We start from the raw sequence: 18,325 nt of genomic DNA on the forward strand, positions 1-18,325 counted from the left end.
CCAAAAAATTGCAAAAAAAAGGAGGCAAACAAAAATAACCACTTACTGTACTACACTGTAGCATTTGAAAAAAAATTAATATACAAGGTGTACAACTTTGGTGTACGTTTTCCCCCAAAAATATGACGCTGTAATGAAAAACATTGCTTACCCAGGCATTATTCAAAGTATTGTCCATCGCTGGCCACTACTTTCTCCCATCTTTCGGGCAGCGTACGAATGCCGCATCTAAAAAATTGTTCATCTTTGGAGGCGATCCACGAATCGATCCACTTTTTGACTCTTCATAAGATCGGAAGTGTTGGTCAGCCAGTTCATGAGCCATTGATCTAAACAGGTGATAATCAGAGGGAGCGATGTCTGGAGAATAAGGCGGGTGGGGTAGGACGTCCCATCTTAATGTTTCCAAGTACGTTTTCACCACTTTGGCAACGTGGGGTCGTGCGTTGTCATGCTGCAAAATCACTTTGTCGTGCCTCTGGCTGTATTGCGGCAGTTTGTCCTTCAATGCTCGGCTCAAACGCATTAATTGCGTTCAATAACGAGCACCTGTGATAGTTTCACTTGGAGCCATGGATATTTGGTTTGGCCGTCGACGTGGAAGCATGGCTGGGATATCCCCATGATTTTTTGCATTTTGGGTTATCGTAATGAACCCATTTTTCGTCCCCGGTCACAATCCGATGCAGACATCCCTTCCGTTTTTGCCTCTGAAGCAACTGTTCACACACAAACGCCGTTCAACGTCTCTTGGTTTCAGCTCATACGGGACCCAAGTTCCTTCTTTCTGAATCATACCCATGGCTTTCAGACGTTTTGAAATGGCTTGCTGTGTCACTCCCAATGATCGTGCCAATTCTTCTTGAGTTTGACGCTAGTCTTCACTCAGCAATGTCTCCAATTCTGTATCTTCGAAAACTTTCTGTCTCCCAAAACTATGCCGGTCTTCGACGTTAAAGTCACCGTTCTTGAAGCATTGAAACCACTCACGACAGGTTCTCTCACTTATAGCATCCTCACCATACGTAGTGGAGAGCATTCGATGAGCCTCAGCCGCAGTTTTCTTCATATTGAAACAAAAAAGTAGAACCTCCCGCAAATGGCGAGAATTTGGCTCGTACACTGACATTTTCAATTGCGAACAACTTCACGATGCACACACCACTCGACTAATGTTTGAATTTGGTTATCTTGACAGAGGTCCAAGCTAACTGCGTGACGTCTGCGATCTGCTTCTTTCGACCGCTACTTCCCGTTGTTGCCACCTGTCGGAAAACTGCGGAAGCAAAGTTGTACACCTTGTACAATAGGATATATATCAGGATTTGTTTTTTTTTTAACTTTATTTTACTGATGGAATCCAGAGTTATGTTAGATTTAGGTTAGGGTAGCTTACGTAATGCATGATAACATATTTTGATAAGACAAATTTCTACAATTCGAAAGTAAAACAAATGAAATACAATATTGTTTGAATTAACTTACATAAAGCTGATTACGTACATCCCCAGTTATTAGAAATACAGGGTGATTCAAAACTCCGGTCCCATAGGCAACTTATTTCTGCACATAGCAAAAAATGGTAAGAGGGGAAAGTTGTTTGAAATAGGGGAGTTTCAATCTATAGTGCTTGAATTTTCAACGTATCCTGCACCATTAAGGCTGTACACTGGTACAAAGTTCATTGGTAACCAAAAATACCATGTGTGTGTGTCCCTGAATACTGCATGCCATGGCAATACCACAGAGTACTGGGTAAATTAGACTCTTACAGGCAAAGCAAACAAGTAACAAAACTTGAAAATGTGATGTGCATACACCTCCCTTCCCCACACCACTAGAAAAGGCTAAGAAGCACAAACGAGAATGAGGCGAAAATACACTGTATGTGTCTCCCATTCACCTGTTTTACTTGTTTACTTTGCCTGTAATTATAGTCATCAATTCTTAATTTACCCAGTAAATTAAGAAGAAAGCATCCTGTCAACTTAGTTCTTTGAATTTTCATATTCAATGTGCACTTAGCTCCTTACAAAACATACAGTTGAGATTTCACCATATGATGAATTAAATACAGTTCATCAAGTGTTACATGTGTCTAACATTGTGTTAATATGGTAACAATATAATTACCTTCTTTTCCAGATATTTCATATCACCTTCTAGAAGTTCTGCCTTCTTCTGGAAAGGAAAATCTTCCAGAAGAATTTTCTTCTCCAGCTCACCAACATTGCATCTTAATTTCAAGTTGTCTGCTTTGATATCCTCGAGACCTGTCAAGATATCTTGTACCATATCATCTGGAATAAAATTGATGGTATGAGGAAGACTGCTTATTGACAGTTTCATGAAGGCAATATCAGTAAATTTCTGATGTACCAATCTGATATTCAATAAATTGTGTATTATTATTATTATTAAGGTACAGTTCATGCACCATGGGTTTGTAAAATAAATTTCTAAATACAATACTAATATGAGAATGGCTTATTTCTAACAATTTTAGAAATATGCATGCATTGATTCCCTAACAAATTCTAAAATATGACCATAAACTGAAATAGCCCCCTAAAAAAACAATGTATGGCTTTTATTAAGCATTTTTACAAAATAATTTTCCTTTGCAGTTTTACAAGATATTGTGACTCTGTATAAAGCAAAAATCTAAACTAAACTAAAGAATTTAAGATCGAGAAATAAATTAACTATCTCTAGTTGACAGAACGAGACCAGATGAACAACTTTTCACTCTCATGCTTTCTTTTGCAGCATATCCCTTGTTCTTTTAAGTCTACTTTATGATCAAATAGGCTAATTGGAACTGGACGACGCACAGTTCAAAGTGTGCAACGTACATCCGAGTATCAAACCTGGAGCTCCTTGATTACAAGGCAACAGGAATAGTCCACTTTGTCATTGGATGTTTTCAAAAGCTGGTTTTATTTTTTAGGCTATGTGAATGTTAAAGCATGGATTTTTCAAGTGAATGGATATGTTTTTAAACAATCCTAGACTGAAAACTGTTTATCTTACAATTTGCGATAACACTGGTATCAAGGATAGAAGACCACTGCGAACCTGCTTTTGGTTTGAGTTTAGTTTTTTTGAGCCCACTTTATTAACAGGCTAATCGAGACTGGACCTACAATTTAAAGTGGCATTCAAACCACTATGTGCCTCTACTGGTTATCGAACCCAGGACCTCTTGATTACAAGGCAATAAGTTACCACTATGCCATCGAGGAGGTTCGAACCTGCCTTTTGTATCTTTTTTATAATCAAAGATTAGATTTCATTGCACTGAAAATAGTGCCTTTTGCATACAAATTGCATTTAAAATTAGTCATTTCATAAAATTATTATATTAATAATTATACCCATTACTTTTACATGCACCTAAAGTCCTAAAATGAAGTTTATAAAGTCCTATATCCCTCTTGTTTAGCACTTAAGAATCCATTCCCTAATCATATTTCTAAGGATGGGGGGGGGGGGGGGGAAGGAACCAAAAGCCCTTTGCCTTACCATGCCAGCACAAGCATGATTTATGAATATCTGGCGAAATGTTTTTAAAAAAACTAAATATGAGCAAAAGTATGCATTTATATGACCAATAAAACCAGTTTCACCATCTTCACAAAGCTAGGAATGTGTTTCAATCACTCTAGGCATCCTAGGGGGATAAAAATATGACCTGTAATAAAATATTTGTCATTTAATGAGATTGGTACACCATCACTTATTAATAAGTCTTTACTATGCAATTACATTTAATTTGTGTGATTTCTGAGTATTATTTGAAAAACAAAGATATGTTACTTTCATTAATAATAAACAGAAGAAACTAGTAATATAGTAACAACACATAAATTTCTATGTATTAACAGTTCAGTTGGAACAGAAACACCCGATGATTTTCAAATGGCAGTTTCAGGCATTATAAATTGGTAACACACTATGAAATAAAATGACAAATTTGTTTTCCCACAAACCCCTTCACCAAGAGTGCAAAGAGTTCATAATTACTATTCTGGCTATCTCCCATCATCTAAATTCCTAATCTGTCATCAAACTTCCTTATTTTGGCAAAATTTCCCAATCAAAATTGATAGGTGATGAAAGTTGTTTTTTCTATTCATGAAATATCACAATATTATTATTCATACTATGGGAATGAGACACGCGGTAATACATAATTAAGGCACTCACATTTTCCACGAACCTGTTTTACATTATTTTCTATTAATTTTGGTAGCCACTGCGCGCCAACCAACAACACAACGAATTCCAACGAGGATGGTGGCAGTGGCTACCGAAATTAATAGAAAATAATGTAAAACAGCTTCGTGGAAAACAAGAGTACCTTAAATATTATTATGTTTACACAACAACTGAACTTTAATTATGTTTGTGCCAGGAATATAAATCTCCCATGTTTGTAGATTATTTGTACAGCTTTAAATGCCCATACATAACTAGTGATGCCTATTGTGAAAAAGTCAGATTACTACTTCGATATTGTCCCAACACCTCTCACTCATTGATTTAGTCATTTTTAACATTCGTACGTACCTATTATGCATTGCGAAGTATTCTTCAAGGTGGTATTTTGATTTTTCCATGAAAATAATTTCAATTTTTGACATGAGTAATTATTGTTCCTGCTTTCTTCGCTTGTGTAAGACACAATATGGTGAGACAGCTTGACTAGCGTGGTAGATCATCAGTGGGTATGCAGAGTTTCCAACCTTCTCAACCGAAAAATCCCCACGAACCATGCACGCGTAGCCCCACAAACCATGCACGGGAAGGTTAGGTTAGGTTCGGCAAACAGTTAAAATTGTCATCATCTTGCAAAACAACAACGTGGTTGGAAACACTGGCAGGGGGGTTAAGTCATCAAACATACGCAACATCTGGTTCACACAGTGGAAGGAAATGAAAGCAACAGCAATTGTGCGTCTGATAGATATTTTTGTTGAAAAATACACGAATTCCGGTGAAATAAGATTCCACAATGAAAGAAAATACCTCCACGAACTTATACATGCTAGACAAACTCATTTCCGTAAGTAGTTTCTTCTGTAAAAATGAAGAAATCCGTTGGGACAATATCGAAGTGTTACCGAAGTCAGGAGTTTTCTCTATAAACTAATACAGGGTGGTGCAATTTACCTGAAGGCTCCTTTGGTCCAAGGGCTTTAAGTATCTTCTGAAAGTCTGAATTGGCAATATTGGTTTGGACATCAATGTTGCAACTGGCTTGGTTGCAAACTGTTCGCACATTTCTGGATCGGAATTCATTCAATTCCTTCTCATAGTCTTCAATTTTCATTTTATAACCTTTGCTCTCCACATCTCGATCCTCCAGTATTTTCTCCATTTCATTTTCTATTCTATGCACGGAATCAATGTAATCATCCCTCTCCTGTTCTGCTTCTGCCAGCAGAGTCTTCAAATGTAACATTTCTACTTCGAGTGACTTCATTCTGGCGGCAGCTTCGGCACCAACTTCCGCACTCTTCATTGTAACTACAGACTTCAGGGACTCCAATTCTTCAGCGTACATTGTACACTTCTGTTCTGCCTTTGCCTTGCAACAGGATAAAGTGTTGACTTCTTCTTGCAGCTGATTGCATCGAGCTGACAAATTATCATTTTGTTCTTGAAGCATCCTTATATCTTCCTGTAATTTCTCATTAAGAGACTTCACTGCATCACATTTACTCTTTTCAGCATCACCAAACTGGCTTGCTTCATTTCCAATACATGCTGTGAATTCCATACCCGACGATCCAAGCACAGATTCATAGTCTTCACACTTCTTTTCATACTTTTCTTCCAGTCTTCTTATGTGTTGGACAGCTTCTTCTATTTCTTCCTCAGATTTTACTAGTGTCTCATTCAGGGTTTTGATTTCCTCTTGTAGAGATGAGACCATCGCTCGCTCTTCTTGAACGCCAGACAAAGTTTTGGATTTGGCATTGCCGACTATGGATCTTAATGACTTGAGTTCAACTTCATAGGCTTTGCACTTATTTTCACTACTTTCATTCTGCTTCCTCAAATGATTAATGTGCTTAAGTGCATTGTCATTTTTCTCTCTCAACTCTGAGCATTCTTCTTTGAATTCTTGAATTTCTTCATATTCCTCGCACTTCTTTTCGTACCTTTCTTCCAGTTTTCTTATGTGTTGGACAGCTTCTTCTATTTCTTTTTCAGATTGCGCTAGTGTCTCATTCAGAGTTTTTATTTCCTCTTGTAGAGATGAGATCATTGCTCTCTCGTCTTGAACGCCAGACAAAGTTTTGGATTTGGCATTGTCGACTATGGATCTTAATGACTTGAGTTCAACTTCATAGGCTTTGCACTTGTTTTCACTAGCTTCATTCTGCTTCCTCAAATGATTAATGTGCTTAAGTGCATTGTCATTTTTCTCTCTCAACTCTGAGCATTCTTCTTGAATTTCTTCATATTCCTCGCACTTCTTTTCGTACCTTTCTTCCAGTTTTCTTATGTGTTGGACAGCTTCTTCTATTTCTTTATCAGATTGCACTAGTTTCTGATTCAGGGTTTTGATTTCCTCTTGTAATGAGATCATCACTCTCTCCTCTTGAACGCCAGACAAAGTTTTGGATTTGGCATTGTCAACTATGGATCTTAATAACTTGAGTTCAACTTCATAGGCTTTGCACTTGTTTTCACTAGCTTCATTCTGTTTCCCCAAATGATCAATGTGCTGAAGTGCACTGTCATATCTATGTCTCAACTCTGAGCATTTCTCTTTCAATTCTTGTATTTCTTTTTTCAAAGTTGGAATTTCACTGTCTTTGGTAGCTGGAGTTTGAGCCTTTGAAACATTCTGAGGCAGCATCTGATGAGATTCCCTTTCCTTTAACATAACCTCATTTTCTAGTTTCTTTATTTCACTTTGCAACTTCTTGTTTGCTCTTCTCAAATCTAGATTCTCCTGCTGAAATCTCTTCCTCCATACATCTTCCATGTCTTCTACTTTATCTGCCATCATGGAATCATTCTGTATCCTAGAAATCTCTGCCTCTAGTGTTTCTATTCGTCTTAAGAATTTCATTCGCTCCAATTCTAGACCAACTACCTTATCAGAGAAGTACTTATTTTCTGTCATCAGCTTTTCGTATTCATTTCCTTGGCATTCATTTGAATTTGATGCTAATCGTACTGATTGGCTTTCCATATTCAAGCACTTCTTTGCTAAATTGTCTTTAACTTTAATCAAAGCCTCCTTCTCCATCTCAAGATGAGATATTCTGCTTCTTGCCACAGCAATATCAATTCCAATGGACTCCATCTTCAAGAGAATAGCTTCATTTTCACTGCATTTTTCAGCTAATTTATTTTTCAGCTCTGCCAGCTGCAGATCCTTTTGTCTTGCTTCTTCAACTTTTGAGACTTTTGTCAGTTCTGCTTCCATTTCCTCCCTAACACTGTTTAACTTCTTCTCTACTATGGCCCTTTCTTCTGACAACTTGGTAGCAAAGTCTTGCTTCATGTTACTCAGCTCCACTTGCACCGTATCCAATTTCCTTTCAGTTTCCCGTAATTTCTCTTCCACTTCAGCCTTTGCTATCTTAACCTTAGACAACTCTTCTTCCAAGATTCCTTCTCTGTTTTTCAACTTGGAAAACCGTTCTTCAATCACATCTCTTGCCGTTTGCAAACTGAATCCAACATCCACGTTGTCATCATTCATAACTGAAAGTGACTTCAACTGCATTTTGCACTCTTCAAGTTGTTCCTCAAGTAAAGAGCGCTCTTGCAGAAGACTAGTTACTTCTTTCTCTTTCTCCAAATTCAGTCTAGCTATACTTTGCTTCAAAGTTGAAATCTCTTCTTTTAGTTGGGCAATTTCATCACACAACTCGTTTACTTTCTGCTTGAGATCTCGATCCGATTTCTGCTGTTGAGATAATGCATCCTCAAGTTTCTCTCTGTAACATGCCATCTCCCTGTTATCCTCAGATGCAAGCTTTAATTCACTTCTCAGCTGGGTACAATTTTCTTTTTCAGAGATCAAAAGCAATCTCAGTTCCTCCTCTAGTTTTGCCTTATTCCCAATATCAGCACTCAGTTTACTTACTTCTGATTGTAACTGGTGAATCAACTGATTGGACTTGCCTTCCTTGGCAGTGTGTGCCAAACATTTATCTTGAAGCGTTTCTATCTCAGTCTTCACTTTCATTACTTCATCTGCAAGGCTTATATTTTCCTCATTTTGAGTCGCTATTTTCAATTCACGCATAGTGATTTCTTTCTGAAGCTTCTCAACTTCAGTCTCTAGATCCAGTATCCAATTTTGATTTGTTCTTTCTTTTTCTTCCTTCTGTTTCAGCTCATCTTCAAACTGCCTCTTGTCGTCGTCAAATTTCTCTTGCAAGTTATGGAACATCTCTGTCTCTTTCTCCATGATGCAAGTCAGTAACATATCCTTCAGCCTCAGTAGAGAGCAGTCCTGGAGGGACACTTCATCCGCAGATGGTTGCAAACATTTTATCTCTTGAATTATGAGTTTTTTGAAGGACTCCACTTCCTCTCTTATGATCCTGCAAGGGCTTGATGACATATTGCTAATGTTCTTCTTCACCTTCACATCGCAAGCCAATTTCACATGTCTAGATTCCCAGCATGCTCTCTCTTCAGCTTGTTCCAGTTCTGATGAGACTATTTCCATGCCACAGGGATTTTCAGAACTGAAAGTAAAAATTTAAAGAATATTACAATACCAGTTACAATAAAAATTTACTCATGTTAATACATATGATCTGTCACATTCTCATTTATATTAGCAAGGAGCAAACATAAGTACAATCAGGTGTTGTGGCAAGAGAATAGCTAAGTAGATATCGGTACTGGATATAAACTATTTAAACTTAATCACAAATACTAGTCAAAACTTTTTCAAACTCTGGATATCTCGTGTGTTCCACAAAATGTTGCACCCCCACTTTCACAGCTACTGTAATCTTAATTATCTTGTGCATATTTTTGAATTAGTTTTGGCAAATTGAAATCACATATTGCCCCATGTTTTATTTTACTCTATTTTGAAAGCCTTAGCTAGGGACCATGATTTTTTTTTTGCAAATGCAAAAACACCAAAAAATGTTAATTGATGCAAAAAAGTGTTCATATAAGTGCAGTGACATATTTTAAATATGCTTTTCATGCATTTGAAATAACATGAATTTGGCATAAAATTCAAATTGTGTTTTTTCCCATGACTTTCAGCACATCGTGTGCTTCAAAAAATGAAAATACAGCAAAAATCCAACATTCACTGTTGCAATAGTATGAATTCATGTTTTATTAACATTCAGATACAAATGAAGTGAAAATTTTAACAAGGGGTGCTGTGGTGACTAGCACATTCCCTTGAGCAATGTGTGGTGCTCTGGGAATACAACCTAAACCTGCAGTTTCAATATGTGAGACCTTTTTAATTCAAGAAAGATGGCCTTTTTTCCATTGATCTGAAAATTCTTATGTGCAATTTCAGAGTTACGTGGAAACTGAGATTCTGTGCAAAAACATATTTTTAGTGATAGGCACAAGAAGAAATAAAAAGAAAATGACAAGAAAACTTGATATGGATCGATATGAAATTTTGGCTGATACAGATCAAGTACCAATATAAAATTTATCGATACTGGTAACAAATTCTACCAATCTGATATAGCATTTCAAATAGATCATTGACCTTCATGGTAAGTGTACGTTAGCAGATGAACAAAGTTTTTGAAGTTAAAAAACCTGCATATTTAGACATTTACTTTAAAATAAAATGTATGGAATGAAGATTATATGTTCATATCCATAAAATAATAACAAAATGGCACAAGATATTGATGGATATATCGAATAAGTAAAATTATTGGTAATTATAGGCATACACTGATATGCCTGTATAGGCTGATACTGAGAGAGTATCAATTAATCTGTCTCATTAATAATAAAAGCTGTCAAAATCTTGATGAAGACAAATATTCCGTTGGAGAAGCTAGAAAATCCTTACATACAAAGTGTTGTGTAAGGTGCTGCCACCTAGGCAAACAAAGCTGCACTATGCCAGTGCCTGGGGCAGTACATCCTCCGAGCCTCACCGATATACCTCGCTTATCTCTTGCTCCGGCTAGCACGACTAACACTACATGGTGGCAGCGGTGGGATTCACATTCGGTCGAACGGAAGAATTGAATAGCTAACATGGGATCCAGATATCGTGGCTCTACTAGACTTTTTTGAGAACAGAAATCAAGGTACGTGAGTCTTAAACATGCCTAACAATAGTGATTCGTCGGTAACCGGCAACGTTTTGCATTCGCTAGTGAATGTGAATCCTCCTGAACAATTTGACTTTGTTCGACCAGAACTGTGGCCATTATGGAGAAAAAGGTTCGAACGTTATCTAAGTGTTTCGGGCTTGGTTAACAAAACTGAGGACGAAAAAATCAACCTACTTCTATACGTAATGGGTTCACAAAGTGAGGAATATTTGTTGCGTTTCCCGGAACCACGTTCAGTGAGCGACTTGATGAACAAGTTCGATTCTGTGTTTCTGCCACATCGTAACATAAGTTTTGAACGATATAAGTTTAATACCAGAGTGCAAAATGTGGGGGAACCAGCTGACGTGTTTATCACGTGTACACAACAGTACATAGACTGGCTGAACATTGCGAGTTTGGTAATCTCAAGGACGACATGATTCGAGACAGGATCGTCGTCGGTGTAGCGGATAAACGCGTGTCCGACAAACTACAGTTGCAGCGAGAATTGACGCTTGCCGAGGCAGTTAATTGGGTTAAGCAGTACGAACAACAACAGAAGAATTCACATGAAATTGCCGACCAAGGACAGGTACAACAAGTGACCAGACGACGCGAACAGACGACCGGGAAGGACTACGCTAGTAGAACCGGGACCGGAAGTGCAACGTACAGGGGAGGTAATTCTCGACCACCAGCTCGGAGTAAGTACAACACAAACTTAGAGAAACCGAAGTATTGTCCCTTCTGTGGAGGACCATTTCACCCGAAATTAAAGGATTGCCCAGCTAGAACAGTGGCGTGCAGGTACTGTAAAAAAGTAGGACATTTTTTTCGAGTTTGTAGGAAGAGAAACACGAAAACAATCAATCATTTTGAATTTGGTAATGTGAATGAACAAAACACTAACGAAAAATCGAGGGTGGAAGATAATTTTGTAGGAAATATTAAAGGATCTACTTTTAATTCAGAATTCAGTTGGTATCGTTCAATTTTCATTAAGGAACTTGGCGATAATGTTAATTTTTTGATCGATACAGGTGCTGATTGTGTATGTGTACCTGATAAAGTGTTATTTAAGAAAACAGTTTCTATTACTATGAAACCTAATGCAAAACCATATGTACAGGTTGTACCAAGAGTAGTACCCATACCAATGTTGAAAAAACTAGAAGTAGAGATTAACCATTTGAAAAATCTGAAAATAATTGAACCGGTAGAAGAAGTAACAGACTGGGTTAGTCCTATTGTGTGTGTGCCTAAAGGTAATGAGGTTAGGCTATGTTGTGATTATACAAAGTTAAATGAGTGGGTGTTAAGGCCACATTTCCCTATGCCAAAAGTAGAATCGACTCTTGCACAACTAAAGGGAGCAAGGTATTTCAGTAAAATTGATCTAAATACCTCGTTTTATCAAGTAAAATTAGATGAAAACAGTCAACTGTTAACTACCTTCATTTGTCCATTTGGAAGATTTAAATTTTTGCGTATGCCATTTGGGATTTCTTGTGCTCCGGAGTGTTTCACAACACAAATTTCCATGTTATTGCAAGGTGAAAAAAATGTAATTTTTCATGTAGATGACATATTGTGCTTTGGGAGTACTATAGAAGAACATGATGAAGCTCTTAAAAGAGTCTTAAATAAACTGAAAGCAGAAGGTATTACTATTAACAAAAGCAAAAGTATCTTTGGTGTAACTAAAGTTAAGTATTTGGGTCATATCCTGTCTGAGAAAGGTATTTCGATAGACCCGGAGAGGGTAAAATCTATTGTAAACATGGAAAGACCTACTTGTAAATCAGAGCTTCAAACATACTTGGGTATGGTTAACTATGCAGGAAAATTTATTCCAAATAAATCAGATATTTTAGCACCTTTAACTGGTTTGCTTAAAGATGGTGTAGAATTTAATTGGGGTGCGGAACAAGAATGTAGTTACAAAATGCTACAGCAAGCTCTAACTACAACCCCAACCTTAGCATATTTTGATCCTAGTAAACAGTGCATTGTTAGTGCAGATTCATCTTCATATGGCATAGGTGCTGTGTTATTTCAAATGAAAGGTGCAAAAAGAGAAATCGTTGCGTATGTTTCTAGAAAATTAACACCTACAGAACAAAGGTATGCACAGATTGAAAAGGAAGCTTTAGCTTTAACGTGGGCTATGGAAAAATTTTCAGAATATGTTTCTGGTCTAAAAGTGAATTTGGAAACTGATCATAAACCATTAATTCAGATTTTGGGTTCTAAGAACATTGATGAGTTAACTCCAAGATTGCAAAGATTTAGAATAAGGTTAATGAGGTATGACTATACAGTTAATTATGTACCAGGCCGTGAACTTATATTAGCAGATTTTCTGTCCAGAAATCCTATTGATGGCTGGGAGAGAGAGGAATTAGGTGAAGAAGTTCATGCTTTTGTAAATTTTGTTATTCCACACTGTCCTGTGAAAGATTATTACTTGGACAAAATTAAACAGTGTCAAGTAAATGATAACATATGCAAGAAACTTAAGTACTATACTTTGAATGGTTGGCCTGAGAAAAGTAAAATTGCAGTTGAACTGTTACCTTACTATCAATATAAATTAGATTTCTCAATAATACATGATATATTGTTAAAAGGTTCTCGTATTGTAATACCAGGTTTGCTACAAAAGGAGGTTTTAAAATTCATACACCAAGGTCATCAGGTATAACGAAATGTAGACGTCGAGCACAGATGTCAGTATGGTGGATAGGACTTAGTTCACAACTTGATGCTTTAGTGAAAAACTGCTCTCAATGTATTGAAATGAGAGGTAACTGTAAAGAACCATTTTTAATGGAAAGTTTACCTGATGGACCGTGGCAACAGGTGGGAATAGATTTGTTTAAATGTAAAGGTGTATGGTACCTTATTGCCACAGATTACTACTCAAAGTTTTTTGAGATATTTCCGTTGAAACAAATGACTGAAGATGTGATAATCACAAAAATGAAGCAAATGTTTGCTAGATATGGTGTTTGTAATGTAATTAGATCTGATAATGGACCGCAGTTTCAGTACAAATTTCGCTGTTTTGCTAAGGAGTATAACTTTATTCATCAGACAGGTTCGCCATATCATAGTCAGTCTCAAGGACAGGTAGAAGCTACTGTTAAAATTGCTAAACATTTGTTAATGAAGAATGATGACATATATAAAGGTTTGCTTGCCTATAGAAATACTCCATTAGCGAATGGTTATTCTCCTGCAGAATTATTTCTGAACAGGAAATTAAGATCAGATTTACCGATGTTACCTGTAAAATTACTACCTAAAGTGTTGAATCGTAGCCAAATTTTGTACAAGAATAAGAATTTAAAAAACAAACAAGCTGACAATTACAACAAAAGGCACAGAGTTAGACATTTAAGAGACCTAAAGGTAGGTGAGAGGATCTGGGTCAAGGATTTAAAACAATATGGTACAGTTAAAACTAGATTGAAATATCCTAGATCATACTTAATACAAACGAATACAGGTACTTATCGTCGAAACAGATGGCTCCTCATCCCTGCTCCTCAGGTAATGAACAGGGATGATATTACATTTCCTGAAAGGGCTCCGCCCAGAGTAACTCCAACTACACCAGGACGAGATAATAATAAAGATAATAAGTTAAAAGAAGCTGAAAGTTTGGTGTATATGCATCCTCGAAGGGAAAGAAACCCTCCAGGATGGATGAAGGATTACGTAGGTTAAGATATTATTTGTATTTTTGTTAATAGGTATGGTGGTTATGGATAAAGTTGTTAAATGTGTAATTTTTATGTTTTGGTTAAAACATTACTGTTCGTCAATTTGAGTTAAGAGACAGAAACTTTGTTTAAAATGTTTTGTAATAACATGTAAGATTTATGTGGCATATGTAAACAAACATAGCTTCAATAAAGAAGGGGGATGTTGTGTAAGGTGCTGCCACCTAGGCAAACAAAGCTGCACTATGCCAGTGCCTGGGGCAGTACGTCCTCCGAGCCTCACCGATATACCTCGCTTATCTCTTGCTCCGGCTAGCACGACTAACACTACACAAAGCTGGATTAAGGAGTCTGTGAAGGCTAGTTTATACTGTATCTATTTTGTTAGCGTGATCTGTTTGCATATTTGCATAATACCAAATAAATTTATTTTGTGTTAATCAATGGCAATATAAGATTATTCAGAAGTAAATGCACAAAATAAGAATTAGAAGTTGCATTACTGCATTTGCATTAAATAATTGTCATAGTTACTCAAGATTTTTTTTAAGCCACAATGAGCCCTAATTGTGCAGTAATTTTATACCGAAGAGTACATTGAAAAGTTTTCACGCTCATGAATTTCAAGTTACAAATGCATTTTAGGCTTAAAAAATAAATATACACCACATAAATACATTTATTTAACCTACTAATGAAGGAAAATATTTTTTAGATTAATTAGAATTCATCAATCGGAAAATTAAACATTGTGTTCAGTGCTAATTTAGTGGTTCGAAGCAAGCTGGGATGACCATGTAATCTACAAATTAATTAAATGAAAGCAGAATACATTAGCAGAAGGCAATAGCTAGAGGCACATATTTTTGGTAAATAAAAAAACAAAATTTCGGTACAAAAATGGAGTGAATTTCGGGTTCAAAAGCGGTAAATAAAATCAAATATCGGTGTTATAGCGGTGAAAAATTGGATGAAAAGTGGTATATAAAAATACATTTTGGTTTTAAAATTGTGAATATAATCCTAAATTTGATTTAAAAACTACACTTATTCCACAGAATTAACATTTCACTTCTAATAGCACATTTATGTAGTTATCAGAGTATTACGTTTATTTCTGTGTAAAGGAGTCCACTTTTGCTTCTCCAATATTAACAGCAGAATTAACAAATTTTCCGGGAATTGCATAACTCTCAGGATAATTCCGACCTCAGAGGGTGTCGCGGCGGTGAATAAACCCTGAATTTCGTGTTTAAGAGTTAATTTCGCTTTTTGCAGTTCATTTCGCATTATTTCGTGACAAAACATGGTCACAAAATGCATCTCGCACCTTTCAAAAACATGAAAAATTAACACTACAATGTGTTTTTTCAAATTTTGTTTTTTTTGTCAAAAACGAAATATGCATGCCCCTAGCAATAGCACATGGAGAAATAGATAAGTGTGTAAAAAATTGTTAGGAGAGGTAAAAGAATCTGGGTAGATAATCGAGCAGAGATAGCTGAAGAAGCAGAAAAAAGAGAATCTAAAAGAACTGTATAATATTACCAAGAAATTGTCAGGGATCTTATAATCTGAAACCGAAAAAAAGTCTTAAAACTAGATCTATCAATTGTGGTGGAGAACGTGATTAGTCACAAAACAGAAATGATGCCACCAATATGGTGAAGTGCTGCAAATCCCGATAAGGAAAGATTGGTAGCTTGTGAAAAATGTGGGCATTGGTACCAGTTTAAATGTTTGGGCTTACAACAAAAGAATGTGTTCACAAAGTGTGACAATTGGGGGTCCAGAGGGAAATGTCCAATTTTTAAAAAGTTCTTTAAAATTAAAAATATTGCAATTTTCAGGGGTTTTTTCCCGTTGTAAATTTTGGGGATGCTCATTACATGTCCTCAAAGAGTGGTCTCTTGTTCTTTTCTGCAAATTTGGTCCATATGGTAGAAGCTAGAAGCAACTGTGGATTTTCCATAAGCTGGCAATACTGCTTTTCTTGTATTATATTATTTCTCGCCCAAGTAGTATCAATATATTTTCAATGAAACTTTGTTTGGATGTAGGAATGTACCACTGCTACATGAATTTTTTTCGTTCACTTTGATCTATTGTGGTGGCCACAGGGGCATGGCAAATACTTTTTTTTTTTTGGTAAAATTTTGTTCCTCAAACTTCCACTAAAAGCCCAGGTATGCTTTCAAAATAAAATTTAAAAAAAACTTCTTACCTCATTGTCAAATTAACATCTTGCAAAGTACCATCTGGTTTGTTATTCAGGTCACTGTTGCCTCCACATTTTACAAGCAACTCTGCTACTTTGCATTTCAATTCTTGGATTTCATCCTCCTTCTGTGCAATCAGGTCTTTCAGTTTGAAGTTTTCTTCAAGACCTTCAAATAAAAGAATAAGAATACTGTAGATGATGTGAACCAATATACAGATATGAACAGAAGAAAAGTCTCAAATCTGACTAAACATCAGAAACATCTTTCCTGACGAGCCCCAAACATCCCCCTAACATCCAAAACATCCTGGTCCACAATACCACTTCACCACACAGGGTGGCCACTATAGGGCCAAGATGAAATTCAAGTATAATTCCCAGTTTTTAAGGCGAACTTTCCAAAGATTCAAGGATACAAGCAGATGCTTTCAACCTTACATATTACCCGCACACATAATTACACAAACATATGCAGTAACAATATAAAAGGTATGCGAGATTCCAATATATCCAAAAATTATAATTCAATTAAACTGTATATATAATTAAAATATTTAAAGTGCAGTCTACATTTACCATTTCACTTACTCAGACTAAATATATCTAGAAGCTCAAGTCACAAATGTTACGGGATATACTAATCTACGAAAAATTGTTAGCTGTATAAGAATTTCAAATTCGAATTTAACTAATCAATTTCAAGATATCTAATCTTGCAATAATCTTCCGTCTGGCAGATAGATTGTTCTGCAAAGTGCAAAATACACTAACAAAGTAAACGGATTGAGAGAATTGTGTCATTTTCACACAGCTTTCTTTTCCTTCCTCAATAAATGAAAGCTAGACTGTGAAAAACTTGATTTGATTTAATAAATGTTGCAATTTTTCAAGTCTACGGAGACAAATCCACGCATAATTCCCAAAATTCAAGGAATTCTCCGAGTAGCCACCCTGCCACACAAACTCGAATCATGTTTAGGAAAAAAGGCACGACCGCCAGAGGGTTAAGTGTATGCTTTCTAAAAGAAAACTAAAAATTTTGGTTCGTTCTGTAGCAGAGAAAATAACACCAATGTATTTGAGTAACATCTAACAGTTACAATGACAACTGGTTTTTGCATTCCCAAATTTTACATTTTCCTATAGTATATTTTTTTCCACACCTGAAAAACTTAAAATCTAGGTTCGACTGTATTTATTAGTTATATAGAAACCAATTTTCAATTGTTTGGTGTCTGCAGTCCATTTGAACGAACTGAAGATCTCCCACAAGCACACACCAAGAAAAAACAGTCTAGAAAAGTAGATAACTAATTGCTAGCTCATTACAATACAAATTACTGAATGCTACACTAATCCACTTAGTTTACAAATGTATGCATACTCATCAACATCTCAGGCCTCCCAATGGCATAGAGGTAACATCACCTTGTAATCAAGGGGTCCCAGTATGATACCTGGTGAAGAAGCATAGTGGTTCAGATCCCACTTTAAACTATAAGTCCAGTCCCGATTGTTCTTACCATGCATAAAGTGGATTTAAAACAAACTTGTCAACATCTCTGAAACTATGAAAGGTACAAAGACACAATTTGCAACACTGCAAGATCCACAAGTCCATCATCATTGGTTTGTCAACAACATATAATTTTTCAACATGTCTACATGTAGTCTCCCAATCTGATTTGTGTCCATGAAGTAAAATTTAGTAGAAAATAATACTGTCAATATAGATGCAAGAATCAATTCCACCCTTCCCCTTTTCCAAGCTATAGGTTGTTACCCTTATTATGCATTTCTTGTCCTTTCTAAACTTGAACACTCCCTATCTATGCAGTTTGCTGAATGTTTTCAAATAACCAAACAAAATTGTCAATGGCAAAATCTGCTGCAAAACATTCCTTCAGGAATTCCACTTTCAAATGCCTATGTGCACAACACTTATCACAAACCTGTTTACACAGAAAAGCCTAGACTGTAAATACAAAAAGTCTCCCCACCCAATATAATGACCTCCCATCAAAATATGCCTTTCAGTCTTCAATCAGAACAAATGCTGCTAAATAATATTCCAA

The 18,325-nt window shown here is 36.3% G+C and overlaps 1 protein-coding gene across 1 annotated transcript in view; it reads right to left on the reverse strand.

The window, feature by feature from the left end:
* The window catches only part of LOC146004128 (uncharacterized), a 102,053-nt gene that overhangs the window by 16,196 nt on the left and 67,532 nt on the right, over positions 1-18,325 (reverse strand). Inside the window, exons 19-21 of the mRNA XM_083142794.1 lie at positions 16,254-16,416; positions 5,176-8,726; positions 2,134-2,300 (exon numbers count right to left, since the gene is read on the reverse strand). Coding sequence (XP_082998920.1) covers positions 2,134-2,300; positions 5,176-8,726; positions 16,254-16,416 — 3,881 coding nt within the window. The remainder of the gene's footprint in view (positions 1-2,133; positions 2,301-5,175; positions 8,727-16,253; positions 16,417-18,325) is intronic.

The sequence above is a fragment of the Lepisma saccharinum genome, chromosome 21 (assembly GCF_977018435.1).
Source record: "Lepisma saccharinum chromosome 21, izLepSacc3.1, whole genome shotgun sequence".
Taxonomy (NCBI): Eukaryota; Metazoa; Arthropoda; class Insecta; order Zygentoma; family Lepismatidae; genus Lepisma; species Lepisma saccharinum.